The sequence below is a fragment of the Hyperolius riggenbachi genome, chromosome 1 (genome assembly GCF_040937935.1).
Source record: "Hyperolius riggenbachi isolate aHypRig1 chromosome 1, aHypRig1.pri, whole genome shotgun sequence".
In the NCBI taxonomy this organism is placed as follows: Eukaryota; Metazoa; Chordata; class Amphibia; order Anura; family Hyperoliidae; genus Hyperolius; species Hyperolius riggenbachi.
In genome coordinates this window covers 22362082-22381110 of record NC_090646.1, presented here as the reverse complement: position 1 = coordinate 22381110, position 19029 = coordinate 22362082, and the positions used below count along the sequence as shown (strand labels likewise).

Sequence of the window (19029 nt, the reverse complement as noted above, 5' to 3'; positions counted from 1 at the left end):
ATTGTGTGTTAGGGTTAGAAAAAGTAGGCGGAGCAAACACCAGCCAAATACATACCCGAGCAATGTCGGGACATCAGTGGGCGGAGACAAATACAAATTTCATTGGGAAAATGTAAACTGCAGCCATTCTTACACTGTTAATGGTAGGGTTCTCAAACTTTGCACAGTTGGTCACTGGGTGACTGGGATTAATATTTAGAAAGGTGGGTGGAGCGTAAAAAAGCCAATCAAATTCCACCTATTGATTTTTAAGGGGAATATTTAACTGCTGCCATTCTTGCACTGTTAATGGCACAAGCCTCTTGCACTGTTAATCACCTGTACCTGGTACACTTGGCCATTGGGTGATTTGGGTGCAAATTCAGAAAAGGGGTGGAGCCACAGCCAATCAGATTTATTTTATTTCAATGCAAATTATTGATGCCAAAGACCGCAAAGCTCACAAACTTGGTCATTAAGTAATTAAGTGATTGTGTGTTAGGGTTAGGAACAGGGACGGATCTAGACCAAGTTGCCCCAAGTTGCGCCTGGGGCAAGGTCAGGTTTTGGCGCCTAAACTGCCATTCCCCATCCAAATTTTGCCGCCTTTTTAAGAATTCAACAAACTGCGCCTGGGGCAAGAGACCCGCTTGCCCCCCCCTAGATCCGTCCCTGGTTAGGAAAAGGGGGTGGGGCTAACACCAGCCAAATACGTACCCGGGCAACGCCGGGCATCCAGCTAGTTCTTAATAAACCATGAATACTTACCTGTAAAAAAAGTTCCCACGTCAATATTCTCTAGATAACTTTATTGAAGATGTCCGCTGGCCCGCCACACACACTGCTCCCCGCCGCAGCTCAGTCTCAGCTATACTAAGTATAGCTGAGACTCCCGTCCCTAGCGCTCCCCCGCTGGCTCCCTCCTGATCCACATTGGTCAGTTAATGAACCAATGGCGTGCCCTGGAGGAAAATTTAAAGATACTTTGCTCTCAGTATAGCTAAGAGAGCCGTCCTATGCGGACGCTCCTCCGCCAGCTCTCGCTGTCCTCCCCACCTGCTCACACCTATCCACCCACCCACGTCTATTGCACCCACCCATGCTAGCACCTAGTGCACCCATGGGTGCTCTAGGTGCCAGTATGGGTGGTGGTGATAGGCATGGGGAGGACAGCAGAAGTATGGGAGTGACTGAGCTCTCAGTTATACTTAGTAAAGCTGAAAGCTGCAGTGGAGTGAGTCATGTGTGTCGGTGGCCGGCGGAGAGCTTCAATGAAGTTCGCAAGTTTTGAGGATATTGACATGGGACCATTTCCGAGGATAATGGTGTGGGAACTTTTTTTAAAAGGTAAGTATTTATTGTTAATTAACCTAAAAAAAAGGGCTGCTTTATCCAAAGCTACAAGAGAAAAAGTTTGACAGTAGAGACACAAGATTTATGGCACTTTATAAATACAATAAATAAATAAATTGTAGGCAGTGGAAGCACTGCTAACCTTCTCTGGCATGTGATTGTACGTTCCTCTTTTCTAGACTTCATGCTGTTTGCTCTTCAGACAAGCAATAAATTCATTGTTGGACTTCCTCCTTCCAATTTATATAACTTTCATGGTCAAGCCATGGAGCTTGGCAAGATGAAGGATGCAAGGCTTGTGGCCTACAGCCCCGATGACCGGCTCTATGTTGTACGTGGTCGAGATCTCTACAGAGGACCTGTGCGAGTGAGCTCTGAAGAGAAATGGTTCAAGGAAGCTGAGAAAGTGGAAAAAAAAAGTAACTGGAAGCAATTCAAATTTATATTTTTTCACCCAGATGGTCGGCTCTATGCTGCAACCTTTCAGGGTGACTTATTTGAAGGACCAGCACCAACCAATAAGAATGAATCATGGCTGTCTAAGCAAGCGCAGAAAATTGGTGCTGGAAAGTGGAACTTATTCACTGCTTTGTTTTTTGATGGAGACGGTGTCCTTCATGGAGTCACCAAAAGCGATTTTTTGAAACGGACACCACCTACAAAAGCTGATGAGGACTGGATTGGAACCAGCACCACCATTGGCTTGGGGAATGTATGGAGTGAGTTAAGCCATTTCATGGCTTTTGATCCCAGTGGCAACCTTTGGTGTGTCTCCAAAGAGAACGGAAATATTTTTATGGGTCCCCCACCAACTCATGCACAAGAGAACTGGCTTGGAAGAGCGATGAATCTAGGAACAGGTTACCACCAATACAGAATATTGATGCTTATACCAGATCACTCGATTGAGAGAATAACCAGCCTGGACTTCTTAGTAAATGAAGGCAGAGTTATATCAGTTGGCCCTGAATTGGTTACCGAACAAATCTACGATAACAAGCTGAGCAGTGTATCTCTACAGGCCACATTTACGTAAGTAAATAATGCCAATGCATTTCACATACACAGCAGTGTAAAGCAAATAATTTATAGAGAGGGTCTTGAGGGCGATGAGTTTGTGTCTGCCATCACCAGTCCCATCATGTAATAATGTCTTTGTGCATCGAAGGCCTCTTTCACACCAAGACGTTGCGTTTTAGGGGACGTTAAGGTCGCATGACAAGCCCCTAACGTAACGCATGGTGCTGTTGAAGTTGGACGTCAGATTGAGCCGCATTATGCAGCTCTTGGTGCGCTGTTTTCGTTCAATCTATACTGATAGAACAGCCTCTCCAGGATAGTGATGGGAAGTCCAGATCTTTTCAAGGATTCGGATGATTCGAATCGGATCATTGAAAAGATCCGGATCTTTGAACCAAATCATTTGAATCATTTTACTAGGGAAGCAGACTGGGGGTGAAATGACTAGCAGGACAGGACTTTCCCTGCACTGTACATTCTGTATGTTCCTGTTTCTTCCAGACAGACATCCACTGTGAACTGAATTGTTCATTGTGATGATCCGGATGATTCGACTCACAATAAAGATCCGGATCAAATGAACGATTAATTCATGATCCAGACAACACTACGCATGCAAGTTACGTCACCACCGTGCAGTGAATATTATTTAGCCATGTGGCTAGTCACTGAGCATGTGCAAGCAGTCTAACGCAGCTAAAGCCCAGTATAACGCACAGCATGCTGCACTTTCATTCAACGTGTAGCGTTACAATGTAACACAACGTGGGCACTCTGAACAGCACATTGATTTTTCATTACTGTGAGTTGGGCTGCGTTACAGGCTGTTGTAACGTGGGACTTTAATGTCTTACTGTGAAAGCAGCCTGAAGTTAGTCATACTTGGTCTACAAGTGATCAACCAAATTCATCTATTAATTATGACTATATTGAAGTTGAACGGTACAACTAAAACCAGTGTGATTTTGATCTGTTAATGTAATTGGAATCAAACATATTTTTAAAACCTAGTAAGCTTTTGCAATGATTGATTTGGAGCAAAATCATTCCAAATTTACCAGCCTGCCTCATCAATGGTACAGACAATCAAACCATGAGTGATTGATTGCCTCTGAGTATAGCAGAATTCAAGAGCCAACCAAAATGTTTAACAATAACCTAATAAGAGGGTTGACTCACGGAACGTATGAATAAGCTCTCCTGGTCGGCCTTATTTCACAAATGAGGGCCCCTTTCCACTACCAGCATTTTGCAATGTCATTCCGATTGTTAGCAGTCGGATTACAAGGTGTAGCTAAAGCTAATGGAAACCACGGCAACAGTTTTTATTAGCGTGTTCCTTTTGCGGCACAATTTTCTACATAGAGTTTTGAAGCATGTCAGCAAGTCAATAAAAATTAGATAGCGAGAGCAATAAGCATATCGTTCTTCCACATAGCCTTATGGACAAGGCCGGTTTTATGGCTATTGCCTGGAGTGTTGTCCTGAGTAAGAGGCGCACTGGACCCTCTAAGCCTCAGGGCACAAGCTTAGCCCTGTGCCTCATTCTGACCAATCACCCAGCACGGAGGGAGTGCTCAGTGAAAGAAGGTGGGGATAGGGTACTCCGTCCCCTGGACTATTGTTGCCGGGGGACAAGAGTGGCAGCCATGAAGGTGAGTGGAAGAAATGATCCCATGCTATGCCACTCTCTGCCACTAGGCACTAAGGACTTCATTAGAGCCAGTGAAACATAACTAGGCAACACCTACTGGTGCACCCAGTAGCCCCACCCTTATGGCACACAGTAAACCCCACCGACATAACACCCAGTACCACATGTTGCTTCATCCACATGACACCCAGTACTTCCTAGTACAGGCCCACACCCATATGCCACCCAGTACCTCCCAGACCCTTTGCCCAACACCCCCATAGCTCACACCTAACACCTGCATGTCACCTAATACCCACATAGCACTCAGTACATAACCTGCATCCCCATATCTCACACCCAGCAATCACATGGCGCCCAGCACCCACAGCAAGCACCCACGTGGCACTCAATACCCCACACAGCCTTCACCCACAACCCACGTGGCATCCAGTAACTTCAAAGCCTACATCCAGTACTCCCATGCCACCCAGTACCCACAAGAGCCTGCATTACTTTGCACCCATCATCCACATACCTAGCACCCACATGGCACCCTGTACCCCGATTAGCCTGTACCCATGTGGCACCCAGTACTGCTTAACACCCAGTAATATGGCACAGAATACTGTTTAGTACCAGCTGCAACTTGCCACCCGCTGAAACTCTACACCCAATACTGCTTAGTTAGCACCAACTGCAATAAGGCACTCAGTGCTGTCACGGGCCCCATATTAGCCAGCCCACTTCAGCCTCTCAGTCTACTCAGCACACAGACCATCCAATCACGTGGATACAATCAATGTGTTAGAATATCTGGAATTGGGCATACAGAGAGGCAGGGAGTGAAAGCATGAACGCACAATTACATGGTAAACACTGACATCATCGGTTCTAATATAAGCAAAACAAAGGGCAATAGGTCCCTTCTGACTTTTCTCAGCCTGGGGAAAGAAAGGGTAATTACAACAGCCTAATCATTCTACATTATACGACTTCTCTGGGTAAAGGTCTCTCCAGAAGGCAAGTTCGTGCTGCGGTACTCAATACAGGTAAATAGCCGAATAAATGACTTTGTGTCATTCATTAAAAAAGTACAATTAGATTATTATTATTATTATTACAGAAAAATGTTATAAGTAACAAATATGAAAAATGTAGCAAACAGTGTTATGATAAAAATAATAAAATGTAAAAGAATACAAATGCAAAAGTCCATGTATGTAGAAGTACCAGCTTAAGCAAGCTACCTCTACGTGACTCCTTTGGCAGTTGTCTATACGTTAAACATTGGGAGATTTAGGGCAAGTGAAGTTACATAGTTTGTCTTTTTATAGTCCGGCCTCAGTAGGCAGAATTAAAGAGAAACTCTGACCAAAAATTTAACTTTATCCCAATCAGTAGCTGATACCCCCTTTAACATGAGAAATCTATTCCTTTTCACAAACAGACCATCAGGGGGCGCTGTATGACTGATATTGTGGTGAAACCCCTCCCACAAGAAACTCTGAGGACCGTGGTACTCCTGACAGTTTCCTGTCTGTGAACCTTGTTGCATTGTGGGAAATAGCTGTTTACAACTGCCAAAAAAGCATGCAGCAGCTACATCACCTGCCAGCAGTAAAAATGTCACCATGTAATAAATGTCAGAATGTAAATCAGGGATTTAAAAGATTTTACAATTGGCAAACACTGACTAAATCATTTATACATAATTATTGTAAAAATTAAGCACTTTTTTATTACATTATTTTCACTGGAGTTCCTCTTTAAGAGTCCTGCCCCCTGCATCATCAGATTCTTGCCTGGTATTACGAGTGGCAAAGCTGGTCATCAATGTATAATTCATCCATATTTCTGGTATTGTACATTGCCTGCGTACAATAATAGCATATTCATGAGCCATGAAAAAAACTACAACCTTCTGAGACCAAATAGCATTTTTTTAGCATGAGTTATTATTATAAATGTGAAAGTTTCGATGTTTGGATGTTTGTTACTCGATCATGCAAAAATGGCTGAACGGATTTGAATGAAATTTGGCACACACATAGTACATTACCTGGAATAAAGTATAGGATACTTTTTATTCCCATAACCAAAAAGGGGGTGGAGACAAATACAAATTTCACTGGGATAATGTAAACTGCAGCCATGCTTACACTGTTAATGGTAGGGTTCTCAAACTTTGCACAGTTGGTCGCTGGGTGACTGGGATTAATATTCAGAAAAGTGGGTGGAGCCTACAAAAGCCAATCAAAATTCACTTATTGATTTTCAAGGGGAATTTTTACATTGCTGCCATTCTTGCACTGTTAATGGCACAAGACTCAAGCCTGGTACAGTTGATCATTGGGTGACTGGGGTTGTTTCTTTTCAATGCAAATTATTGATGCCAAAGACTGCAAATCTCACAAACTCGGTCATTGAGTAATTGTGTGTGAGGGTTAGAAAAAGTGGGCCGCGGCCAACAACAGCCAAATACATAAGCGGGCAACACGGGGTCATCAGTGGATGGAGACAAATAGAAATTTCACTGAGAAAATGTAAACTGCAGCCATTCTTACACTGTTAGTGGTAGGGTTCTCAAACTTTGCACAATTGGTCACGGGGAATATTTACATTGCTGCCATTCTTGCACTGTTAATGGCACAAGCCTCAAACCTGGTACAGTTGATCATTGGGTGACTGGGGTTCAACTTCAGAAAAGGGGGTGGAGCCACAAACAGCCAATCAGATTTGTTTCATTTGATTGCAGATTATTAATGCCAAAGACCGCAAAGCTCAAAAACGTGGTCATTGAGTAATTGTGTATTAGGGTTAGAAAAGTGGGCAGATCCGACACCAGCCAAATACATACCCGGGCAACACCGGGCCACCAGCTAGTATTTCATAAACGGGAGTTGTCGGTATTTACCCACATGTGAGAGATTTTCACCGATTGGTCTCGATGCCAAAAATTCATTGATGTATGTTTTACCTAGGTTATGGTTTAGCTTAAAAAAGTGCAAATATGAAATTGCTTCATATCTGATCCTGAGAGCCCAGAAGGCTAGATACCTTTTCTGACAGAAGGCTAGATACTTTTTACATACATACGAGCAATAATAATAATAATTTTTAAGGAGCCCTGGATAATGTAACAGCAATTTGTCCAGCCTGGCAATGCAGCCCTAAGGTATACTTAACCTTGTAGTCCACTAAATGTGCAAGTGGTTGTACTGTGCCTCCAATTGGAGGACAGAGCTGCTCCTGTGCAGCAGAGAATGTACCAGGGCATGCTGGGCCATTTGTAGGACAAGTGCTTGTACTGTACCTCCAATGGGAGGACAGAGCTGCTACTGTGCTGCAGAGAATGCACCAGGGCATGCTGGGATATTTCTAGGACAAGTGCTTGTACTGTACCTCCAATGGGAGGACAGAGCTGCTCCTGTGCAGCAGAGAATGTACCAGGGCATGCTGGGCAATTTCTAGGACAAGTGCTTGTACTGTACCTCCAATGGGAGGACAGAGCTGCTCCTGTACAGCAGAGAATGCACCAGGGCATGCTGGGACATTTCTAGGACAAGTGCTTGTACTGTACCTCCAATGGGAGGACAGAGCTGCTCCTGTACAGCAGAGAATGCACCAGGGCATGCTGGGACATTTCTAGGACAAGTGCTTGTACTGTACCTCCAATGGGAGGACAGAGCTGCTCCTGTGCAGCAGAGAATGTACCAGGGCATGCTGGGATATTTCTAGGACAGGTGCTTGTACTGTACCTCCAATGGGAGGACAGAGCTGCTCCTGTGCAGCAGAGAATGTACCAGGGCATGCTGGGATATTTCTAGGACAAGTGCTTGTACTGTACCTCCAATGGGAGGACAGAGCTGCTCCTGTGCAGCAGAGAATGTACCAGGGCATGCTGGGATATTTGTAGGACAAGTGCTTGTACTGTACCTCCAATGGGAGGACAGAGCTGCTCCTGTGCAGCAGAGAATGCACCAGGCCATGCTGGGCCATTTCTAGGACAAGTGCTTGTACTGTACCTCCAATGGGAGGACAGAGCTGCTCCTGTGCAGCAGAGAATGTACCAGGGCATGCTGGGATATTTCTAGGACAAGTGCTTGTACTGTACCTCCAATGGGAGGACAGAGGTGCCCCCGTGCAGCAGAGAATGTACCAGGGCATGCTGGGCCATTTCTAGGACAAGTGCTTGTACTGTACCTCCTATGGGAGGACAGAGCTGCTCCAGTGCAGCAGGGAATGCACCAGAGCATGCTGGGCCATTTCTAGGACAAGTGCTTGTACTGTATCTCCAATGGGAGGACAGAGCTGCTCCTGTGCAGCAGAGAATGTACCAGGGCATGCTGGGCAATTTCTAGGACAAGTGCTTGTACTGTATCTCCAATGGGAGGACAGAGCTGCTCCTGTGCAGCAGAGAATGTACCAGGGCATGCTGGGATATTTCTAGGACAAGTGCTTGTACTGTACCTCCAATGGGAGGACAGAGGTGCCCCCGTGCAGCAGAGAATGTACCAGGGCATGCTGGGCCATTTCTAGGACAAGTGCTTGTACTGTACCTCCTATGGGAGGACAGAGTTGCTCGTGTGCAGCAGGGAAGGTACCAGGGCATGCTGGGATATGTCTAGGACATGTGCTTGTACTGTACCTCCAATGGGAGGACAGAGCTGCTCCTGTGCAGCAGAGAATGTACCAGGGCATGCTGGGCCATTTCTAGGACAAGTGCTTGTACTGTATCTCCAATGGGAGGACAGAGTTGCTCGTGTGCAGCAGAGAATGTACCAGGGCATGCTGGGCCATTTCTAGGACAAGTGCTTGTACTGTGCCTCCAATGGGAGGACAGAGCTGCTCCTGTGCAGCAGAGAATGTACCGGGGCATGCTGGGATATTTCTAGGACAAGTGTTTGTACTGTACCTCCAATGGGAGGACAGAGCTGCTCCTGTGCAGCAGAGAATGCACCAGGGCATGCTGGGATATTTCTAGGACAAGTGCTTGTACTGTGCCTCCAATGGGAGGACAGAGCTGCTCCTGTGCAGCAGAGAATGTACCAGGGCATGCTGGGCAATTTGTAGGACAAGTGCTTGTACTGTACCTCCAATGGGAGGACAGAGCTGCTCCAGTGCAGCAGAGAATGTACCAGAGCATGCTGGGATATTTCTAGGACAAGTGCTTGTACTGTACCTCTAATGGGAGGACAGAGCTGCTCCTGTGCAGCAGAGAATGTACCAGGGCATGCTGGGCCATTTCTAGGACAAGTGCTTGTACTGTACCTCCAATGGCAGGACAGAGCTGCTCCTGTGCAGCAGAGAATGCACCAGGCCATGCTGGGACATTTCTAGGACAAGTGCTTGTACTGTACCTCCAATGGGAGGACAGAGCTGCTCCTGTGCAGCAGAGAATGCACCAGGCCATGCTGGGCCATTTCTAGGACAAGTGCTTGTACTGTACCTCCAATGGGAGGACAGAGCTGCTCCTGTGCAGCAGAGAATGTACCAGGGCATGCTGGGCCATTTCTAGGACAAGTGCTTGTACTGTACCTCCGATGGGAGGACAGAGCTGCTCCTGTGCAGCAGAGAATGTACCAGGGCATGCTGGGCCATTTCTAGAACAAGTGCTTGTACTGTACCCCCAATGGGAGGACAGAGCTGCTCCTGTGCAGCAGAGAATGTACCAGGGCATGCTGGGCCATTTCTAGGACAAGTGCTTGTACTGTACCTCCAATGGGAGGACAGAGCTGCTCCTGCGCAGCAGAGAATGCACCAGGGCATGCTGGGATATTTGTAGGACAAGTGCTTGTACTGTACCTCCAATGGGAGGACAGAGCTGCTCCTGTGCAGCAGAGAATGCACCAGGGCATGCTGGGATATTTCTAGGACAGGTGCTTGTACTGTACCTCCAATGGGAGGACAGAGCTGCTCCTGTGCAGCAGAGAATGCACCAGGGCATGCTGGGATATTTCTAGGACAAGTGCTTGTACTGTACCTCCAATGGGAGGACAGAGCTGCTCCTGTGCAGCAGAGAATGCACCAGGGCATGCTGGGATATTTCTAGGACAAGTGCTTGTACTGTACCTCCAATGGGAGGACAGAGCTGCTCCTGTGCAGCAGAGAATGTACCAGGGCATGCTGGGATATTTCTAGGACAAGTGCTTGTACTGTACCTCCAATGGGAGGACAGAGCTGCTCCTGTGCAGCAGAAAATGTACCAGGGCATGCTGGGATATTTCTAGGACAAGTGCTTGTACTGTACCTCCGATGGGAGGGCAGAGCTGCTCCTGTGCAGCAGAGAGTGCACCAGGGCATGCTGGGATATTTCTAGGACAAGTGCTTGTACTGAACCTCCAATGGGAGGACAGAGCTGCTCCTGTGCAGCAGAGAATGCACCAGGCCATGCTGGGCCATTTCTAGGACAAGTGCTTGTACTGTACCTCCAATGGGAGGACAGAGCTGCTCCTGTGCAGCAGAGAATGTACCAGGGCATGCTGGGCCATTTCTAGGACAAGTGCTTGTACTGTACCCCCAATGGGAGGACAGAGCTGCTCCTGTGCAGCAGAGAATGTACCAGGGCATGCTGGGCCATTTCTAGGACAAGTGCTTGTACTGTACCCCCAATGGGAGGACAGAGCTGCTCCTGTGCAGCAGAGAATGTACCAGGGCATGCTGGGCCATTTCTAGGACAAGTGCTTGTACTGTACCTCCAATGGGAGGACAGAGCTGCTCCTGCGCAGCAGAGAATGCACCAGGGCATGCTGGGATATTTGTAGGACAAGTGCTTGTACTGTACCTCCAATGGGAGGACAGAGCTGCTCCTGTGCAGCAGAGAATGCACCAGGGCATGCTGGGATATTTCTAGGACAGGTGCTTGTACTGTACCTCCAATGGGAGGACAGAGCTGCTCCTGTGCAGCAGAGAATGCACCAGGGCATGCTGGGATATTTCTAGGACAAGTGCTTGTACTGTACCTCCAATGGGAGGACAGAGCTGCTCCTGTGCAGCAGAGAATGCACCAGGGCATGCTGGGATATTTCTAGGACAAGTGCTTGTACTGTACCTCCAATGGGAGGACAGAGCTGCTCCTGTGCAGCAGAGAATGTACCAGGGCATGCTGGGATATTTCTAGGACAAGTGCTTGTACTGTACCTCCAATGGGAGGACAGAGCTGCTCCTGTGCAGCAGAAAATGTACCAGGGCATGCTGGGATATTTCTAGGACAAGTGCTTGTACTGTACCTCCGATGGGAGGGCAGAGCTGCTCCTGTGCAGCAGAGAATGTACCAGGGCATGCTGGGCCATTTCTAGGACAAGTGCTTGTACTGTACCTCCGATGGGAGGGCAGAGCTGCTCCTGTGCAGCAGAAAATGTACCAGGGCATGCTGGGATATTTCTAGGACAAGTGCTTGTACTGTACCTCCGATGGGAGGGCAGAGCTGCTCCTGTGCAGCAGAAAATGTACCAGGGCATGCTGGGATATTTCTAGGACAAGTGCTTGTACTGTACCTCCAATGGGAGGACAGAGCTGCTCCTGTGCAGCAGAGAATGTACCAGCCAGGGCATGCTGGGATATTTCTAGGACAAGTGCTTGTACTGTACCTCCAATGGGAGTACAGAGCTGCCCCTGTGCAGCAGAGAATGTACCAGGGCATGCTGGGATATTTCTAGGACAAGTGCTTGTACTGTACCTCCGATGGGAGGGCAGAGCTGCTCCTGTGCAGCAGAGAATGCACCAGGGCATGCTGGGATATTACTAGGACAAGTGCTTGTACTGTACCTCCAATGGGAGGACAGAGCAGCTCCTGTGCAGCAGAGAATGTACCAGGGCATGCTGGGATATTTCTAGGACAAGTGCTTGTACTGTACCTCCGATGGGAGGGCAGAGCTGCTCCTGTGCAGCAGAGAGTGCACCAGGGCATGCTGGGATATTTCTAGGACAAGTGCTTGTACTGTACCTCCAATGGGAGGACAGAGCTGCTCCTGTGCAGCAGAGAATGTACCAGGGCATGCTGGGCCATTTCTAGGACAAGTGCTTGTACTGTACCCCCAATGGGAGGACAGAGCTGCTCCTGTGCAGCAGAGAATGTACCAGGGCATGCTGGGCCATTTCTAGGACAAGTGCTTGTACTGTACCCCCAATGGGAGGACAGAGCTGCTCCTGTGCAGCAGAGAATGTACCAGGGCATGCTGGGCCATTTCTAGGACAAGTGCTTGTACTGTACCTCCAATGGGAGGACAGAGCTGCTCCTGCGCAGCAGAGAATGCACCAGGGCATGCTGGGATATTTGTAGGACAAGTGCTTGTACTGTACCTCCAATGGGAGGACAGAGCTGCTCCTGTGCAGCAGAGAATGCACCAGGGCATGCTGGGATATTTCTAGGACAGGTGCTTGTACTGTACCTCCAATGGGAGGACAGAGCTGCTCCTGTGCAGCAGAGAATGCACCAGGGCATGCTGGGATATTTCTAGGACAAGTGCTTGTACTGTACCTCCAATGGGAGGACAGAGCTGCTCCTGTGCAGCAGAGAATGCACCAGGGCATGCTGGGATATTTCTAGGACAAGTGCTTGTACTGTACCTCCAATGGGAGGACAGAGCTGCTCCTGTGCAGCAGAGAATGTACCAGGGCATGCTGGGATATTTCTAGGACAAGTGCTTGTACTGTACCTCCAATGGGAGGACAGAGCTGCTCCTGTGCAGCAGAGAATGTACCAGGGCATGCTGGGCCATTTCTAGGACAAGTGCTTGTACTGTACCTCCAATGGGAGGACAGAGCTGCTCCTGTGCAGCAGAAAATGTACCAGGGCATGCTGGGATATTTCTAGGACAAGTGCTTGTACTGTACCTCCGATGGGAGGGCAGAGCTGCTCCTGTGCAGCAGAGAATGTACCAGGGCATGCTGGGCCATTTCTAGGACAAGTGCTTGTACTGTACCTCCGATGGGAGGGCAGAGCTGCTCCTGTGCAGCAGAAAATGTACCAGGGCATGCTGGGATATTTCTAGGACAAGTGCTTGTACTGTACCTCCGATGGGAGGGCAGAGCTGCTCCTGTGCAGCAGAAAATGTACCAGGGCATGCTGGGATATTTCTAGGACAAGTGCTTGTACTGTACCTCCAATGGGAGGACAGAGCTGCTCCTGTGCAGCAGAGAATGTACCAGCCAGGGCTTGCTGGGATATTTCTAGGACAAGTGCTTGTACTGTACCTCCAATGGGAGTACAGAGCTGCCCCTGTGCAGCAGAGAATGTACCAGGGCATGCTGGGATATTTCTAGGACAAGTGCTTGTACTGTACCTCCGATGGGAGGGCAGAGCTGCTCCTGTGCAGCAGAGAATGCACCAGGGCATGCTGGGATATTACTAGGACAAGTGCTTGTACTGTACCTCCAATGGGAGGACAGAGCAGCTCCTGTGCAGCAGAGAATGTACCAGGGCATGCTGGGATATTTCTAGGACAAGTGCTTGTACTGTACCTCCGATGGGAGGGCAGAGCTGCTCCTGTGCAGCAGAGAGTGCACCAGGGCATGCTGGGATATTTCTAGGACAAGTGCTTGTACTGAACCTCCAATGGGAGGACAGAGCTGCTATTTTGCAGCAGAAAATGTACCAGGGCATGCTGGGATATTTCTAGGACAAGTGCTTGTACTGTACCTCCAATGGGAGGACAGAGCTGCTCCTGTGCTGCAGAGAATGTACCAGGGCATGCTGGGATATTTCTAGGACAAGTGCTTGTACTGTACCTCCAATGGGAGGACAGAGCTGCTCCTGTGCAGCAGAGAATGCACCAGGGCATGCTGGGATATTACTAGGACAAGTGCTTGTACTGTACCTCCAATGGGAGGACAGAGCAGCTCCTGTGCAGCAGAGAATGTACCAGGGCATGCTGGGATATTTCTAGGACAAGTGCTTGTACTGTGCCTCCGATGGGAGGGCAGAGCTGCTCCTGTGCAGCAGAGAGTGCACCAGGGCATGCTGGGATATTTCTAGGACAAGTGCTTGTACTGAACCTCCAATGGGAGGACAGAGCTGCTATTTTGCAGCAGAAAATGTACCAGGGCATGCTGGGATATTTCTAGGACAAGTGCTTGTACTGTACCTCCAATGGGAGGACAGAGCTGCTCCTGTGCAGCAGAGAATGTACCAGGGCATGCTGGGATATTTCTAGGACAAGTGCTTGTACTGGACCTCCAATGGGAGGACAGAGCTGCTCCTGTGCAGCAGAGAGTGTACCAGGGCATGCTGGGCCATTTCTAGGACAAGTGCTTGTACTGTACCTCCAATGGGAGGACAGAGTTGCTGTTTTGCAGCAGAGAATGTACCAGTGCATGCTGGGCCATTTCTAGGACAATTAGTAAACCTCTGATATAGTAAACCTCTCTTCCTGGTCCCTTGGAGTTTACTACAATGAGATTATACTTTGGTAACGTTGAGCGCCCTCTGCTGACAGGCGCAGGAAAGTGTTGAATGTTAAGACTGATCATAATTTATGCCTCCCTCAGGGTGAGTAAGACGTATGAAGCCAGCAGCTCATTCTCACATGATCATGGATTGTCATGCAATGTAAAAGCCAAGGCAAACATAAAAGCCGGGATTCCAACCATCATCTCTGGATCTTTGGAAGTCGGGATTGACCGCAGCACCGAGCAGAACTGGAATATCACCAAGACCAATACAAACAAGGTACCGTGTCTGATAGAAGCTGGTGAGGTCAGGGGCGTATCTACATTGGTGCAAGTATGGCATGTGCCTTGGGTGTCTCTTATTGGGGGGAGGGGAGGTGGTGCTGCTCTGTAGCATCCCTGGTGTTCTTCATTCAGATTCTACTTCTCATCTGGGGGACATTCTGCTGCCTGGTTAACACTTTTGGGGGGGAAGCTGCCTGATATTTGGGGGATATGTGAGGAGCCCCAGCAGAAGGTTTGAAGATGCTTTGGTCAGTCACGCCCTGCCACCACTGCTTCTACTGCAGAGAGGACAATAGTGATTAGTAGGGGAAGGTCCATACTGGCTGGTCTGCCTTTCTCCCCATGTGTGTCACCTGAGAGATTGCACCACATACACACTTACTTTATGTTAAAAGTATTACATGTATTCAGAATTTTGTTCAGGCAAGCCAATTATATCCTTTTTCTGGTGTTCCAGGTGGAATTCTCCAACCAGTTCCATTTCCAGGTGCCCCCCGGAAAAGCGCTGAAGCAGATGGCCCTGGTGCAGAAGGCCATGGTAGAGGTGCCATACCGTGCCAGCGTCCGTACAACGTTCAGCAATGAGACCACCATATCCGGGCTGTGGAAGGGGGTTTGTTACTTCAACCTCTACGTCAAACAAGCTGACATCTAAATAAGGCTGTGGAGTTGGAGTCGAGGAATCCAGGAGTTCCAACTCCTTATAAATTTAAACTGTAGCTAAAAGAAAATAATATGATAAAATGTTCCAATTTTCAGATAATCGTCATCATAAATAACTTGTAATAGCAGCGCATAGTCCTCAAAAAACAAGTTACTTGTGTTGTTGCAATGAATCGCTCACCGTATTTTTATAGTCAGATATAGTGTACAGTACGTCCGGGAAGTGTTCATAGGGCATCACTTTTTCCTCATTTTGTTATGTTTCAGCCTTATTCCAAAATGGATTTAATTCATTTTTTCCTCAGAATTCAACACACATCACATTATGACAATGTAAAAAAGTTTAAGGTTTTGGTAAATGTATTCAAAATAAAAGAAAAAGTGCATGTACGTAAATATTCACAGCCTTTGCCATGAAGCTCAAAATTGAGCTCAGGTGCATCCTGTCTCCCCTGATCATCCTTGAGATGGGGTTCAACTGTGGTGAATTAAGTTAATCGAACATGATGCACTGTGAATGCTTTCCGGATACACTGCATATCTAATGTCTGTATAGGGTACTGGTTAAGGGCACCGCCTTTGACATGGGAGGCCTGGCAAGGGTCAGTACCTATTTAGTAAGGAGTTCAAGGCAATACTCCCAAACACTGCAGGGTGGCCTCTTGAGCGTGCCCTTATGGCTGCAGCTCTTGAGTGCTTTGAGTCCGACAGGAGAAAAGTGCTATATAAATGTTTGGATTATTATATTTGTTGTGTACACAGGAATATTTTAAATATAATATAATAAATACCCTATCTGCTGTAAGAATAAAGCCTGACAAGTAGTTGTATCACTAGTAGGGATGGTCGATGAGATGGAAATACAGTTAGGTCCATAAATAATTGGACAGAGAACTTTTTTCTAATTTTGGTTCTGTACATTACTACAATGAATTTTAAAGTGGATCCGAGATGAAAAGCTAACTAAAGCAAGTAATTTGTCTATATATCTTATCTGAAGTTTAGATAGTTTACACAGCAAATCTGGCCGCAAACAACTGCAACAGTATATGATTATTTCTTCCTGTGATACGAGAGCAGCCGTATTCTGCTTGTCATCATTACACAGGCAAGCTGCTTTGCATCTCCACCCCTCAGCCTGTGAAAACTCCCCTCTCCTCCTCTCCGCCCCCTTGCCTCTGAATTCTCTGGCTGATAACACCTCTTCCTCCACCTCCTTTGGGAAAAAACTCCTCCTCCCCAGACTAAGCTCCCATGAGCACTTTCTACACGGGAATGCCTAGGCGCTGGAAGAGCTGTGGGCGAGGCTTATTTAGTTTATAGGGAATTAGGGTATTAAAACGAAAAACAAGTATTTGGCTTGAGGAATGCCCTATAAACTATATGTAAGGGGCACAATTATGCAATGAATAAAAGTTTATCTCGGATCCACTTTGAGGGCTCGTTCACGCTAGGGGCATTTTTGAAAGTTTTTAAGCGCTGCCGATTTTCAAAATCGCCCTGAAGCGCTTGTGCAATGATTCCCTATGAGAGAGTTCACATCTGAGCGGTTTGTTTCCGATCCGCTCAGATAAACGGTGCTTGGGCCATTTTTGAGGCGATCCCGCCTCAATGAAAGGCAATGGTGGCTCCAGGATTTTTTCAGGGGGGGGGGGGGGTGCTAAGCAGGTGCTGGACCGATTTCTGGGGTAGCTGTTGACCTGCGGTGCGCAAAGTGTGCCTTGGCAAAAAATGGGTGTAGTTACAACCTGCGCCGCGGCATAAAAATGGGCGTGGCCATGACCGGATGAGGGTGGAGCTAACTGTAATTTAAAGTGAACCCGGGGTGAGAGTGATATGGTGGTTGCCATATTTATTTCCTTTTAAACAATACTAGTTGCCTGGCAGCCCTGCTGATCTATTTGGCTGTAGTAGTGAAATGAATTACACCAGAAACAAGCATGCAGCTAATCTTGTCAGTTCTGACAATATTGTCAGAAACCCCTGACCTGCTGCATGCTTGTTCAGGGTCTATGGTTGGAAGAATTAGAGGCAGAGGACCAGCACGGCAGCCAGGCAACTGGTATTGCTTAAAAGGAGATAAATATGGCAGCCTCAATATTATTCTCACCTCGGGTTCCCTTTAAAATTGCAACGCAAAGACAGTGGGCCCAAGTTTTGGTGACCCTTTCCCCAAAAAATTCACATAATTGTGCAGGTTTTCTCAGGAAAATTCACGTAATGTGAGCAGATTTGCCCAGAAAATACGTTAAATCATGTCGCAGATTTGACTAAAAAACACATTCACTCATGTGGCAGATTTGACTAGAAAACACGTTCAATCATGTCGGCAGATTTGACTAGAAAATACATGCAATCATGTGGCAGATTTGACCAGAAAATACGTGCAATCATGTCAGCAGATTTGACTAGAAATACGTGTAGTCATGTCAGCAGATTTGACCAGAAAATACATGCAATCATGTGGCAGATTTGACTAGCAATACGTGCAATCATGTCAGCAGATTTGACTAGAAATACGTGCAATCATGTCAGCAGATTTGACCAGAAAATACATGCAATTATGTGGCAGATTTTTGACTAGAAATACGTGTAATCATGTCAGCAGATTTGACTAGAAATACGTGCAATCTTGTCAGCAGATTTGACTAGAAATACGTGCAATCATGTCAGCAGATTTGACCAGAAAATACATGCAATCATGTGGCAGATTTGACTAGAAATAAGTGTAATCATGTCAGCAGATTTGACCAGAAAATACATGCAATCATGTGGTAGATTTTTGACTAGAAATACGTGTAATCATGTCAGCAGATTTGACTAGAAATACGTGCAATCTTTTTAGCAGATTTGACTAGAAATACATGCAATCATGTCAGCAGATTTGACCAGAAAATACATGCAATCAAGTGGCAGATTTAATTAGAAATACATGCAATCATGTGGCAGGCAGACCTGGCCAGAAAACACTTCAATCATGTAGCAGACTTGACCAGAACATACACCTGGCTGGCTGTAATTAAAAAAAAACATTTACTCACCTGAAGCAGACCTCCTGTCCCGGCCTCCATCCAGCTCGCAGCTCCCATGTCCTCTGCAGCCAGCAGCTGAAACTCCCGCGCTGAGCAGGGCTACTGGAAAATGGCAACCGAAGCCCTGCACTGCAGACTCAAAGTCTCCAGAGCAGGGCTTTGGACGCCATTTTACCGTAGCCCTGCTCTGCTGCTGCCGGAGCTGCTGGCTGCTGCTGCCGGTAAACTGAAAGTCAGTTCATGCTGGGGGGTGCTAATAGGGTGCTTGGAGAATTTTAGGGGGTGCTTCAGCACCCCAAAGCACCCCCCTGACGCCGCCACTGATGGAAGGTATAGGAAAACGCAAAACGCTCACAAAATCGTTTTGAGCAGCGATTGCGTTCACGTTTTTAAGAATAAATACATTGTATTTATTCTTTTCCGGATCAAACAGTTCATTTCCTGACTGATGTCAGGAAGTGAAAAAACGCAATCGCTCTGCAAAAGCGCTTAGAAAAGTGCGTAAGAAACCCATCCAACGCAGAGCAATCCCCCCCAAAAAACACTTCAAAAGCCGGCCAACGCTGACTGACAAGTGGATGGAATGCTATGTGAACAAAGACTAAATGAAACAACTCAGTAGTAGCAGTAGGGTATTATACCATGTTAGCCAGCAGTAAAAGCAAGAAGTTT

The 19029-nt window shown here is 47.2% G+C and overlaps 1 protein-coding gene across 1 annotated transcript in view; it reads left to right on the top strand.

Annotated features, from left to right (window-relative positions):
• The window catches only part of LOC137545162 (tachylectin-2-like), a 35838-nt gene extending 19701 nt beyond the window's left edge, over window positions 1–16137 (top strand). Inside the window, exons 2-4 of the mRNA XM_068266278.1 lie at window positions 1512–2364; window positions 14477–14657; window positions 15120–16137. Coding sequence (XP_068122379.1) covers window positions 1512–2364; window positions 14477–14657; window positions 15120–15317 — 1232 coding nt within the window. The 3' untranslated portion in view covers window positions 15318–16137. The remainder of the gene's footprint in view (window positions 1–1511; window positions 2365–14476; window positions 14658–15119) is intronic.
• Window positions 16138–19029: the final 2892 nt, after the last annotated feature.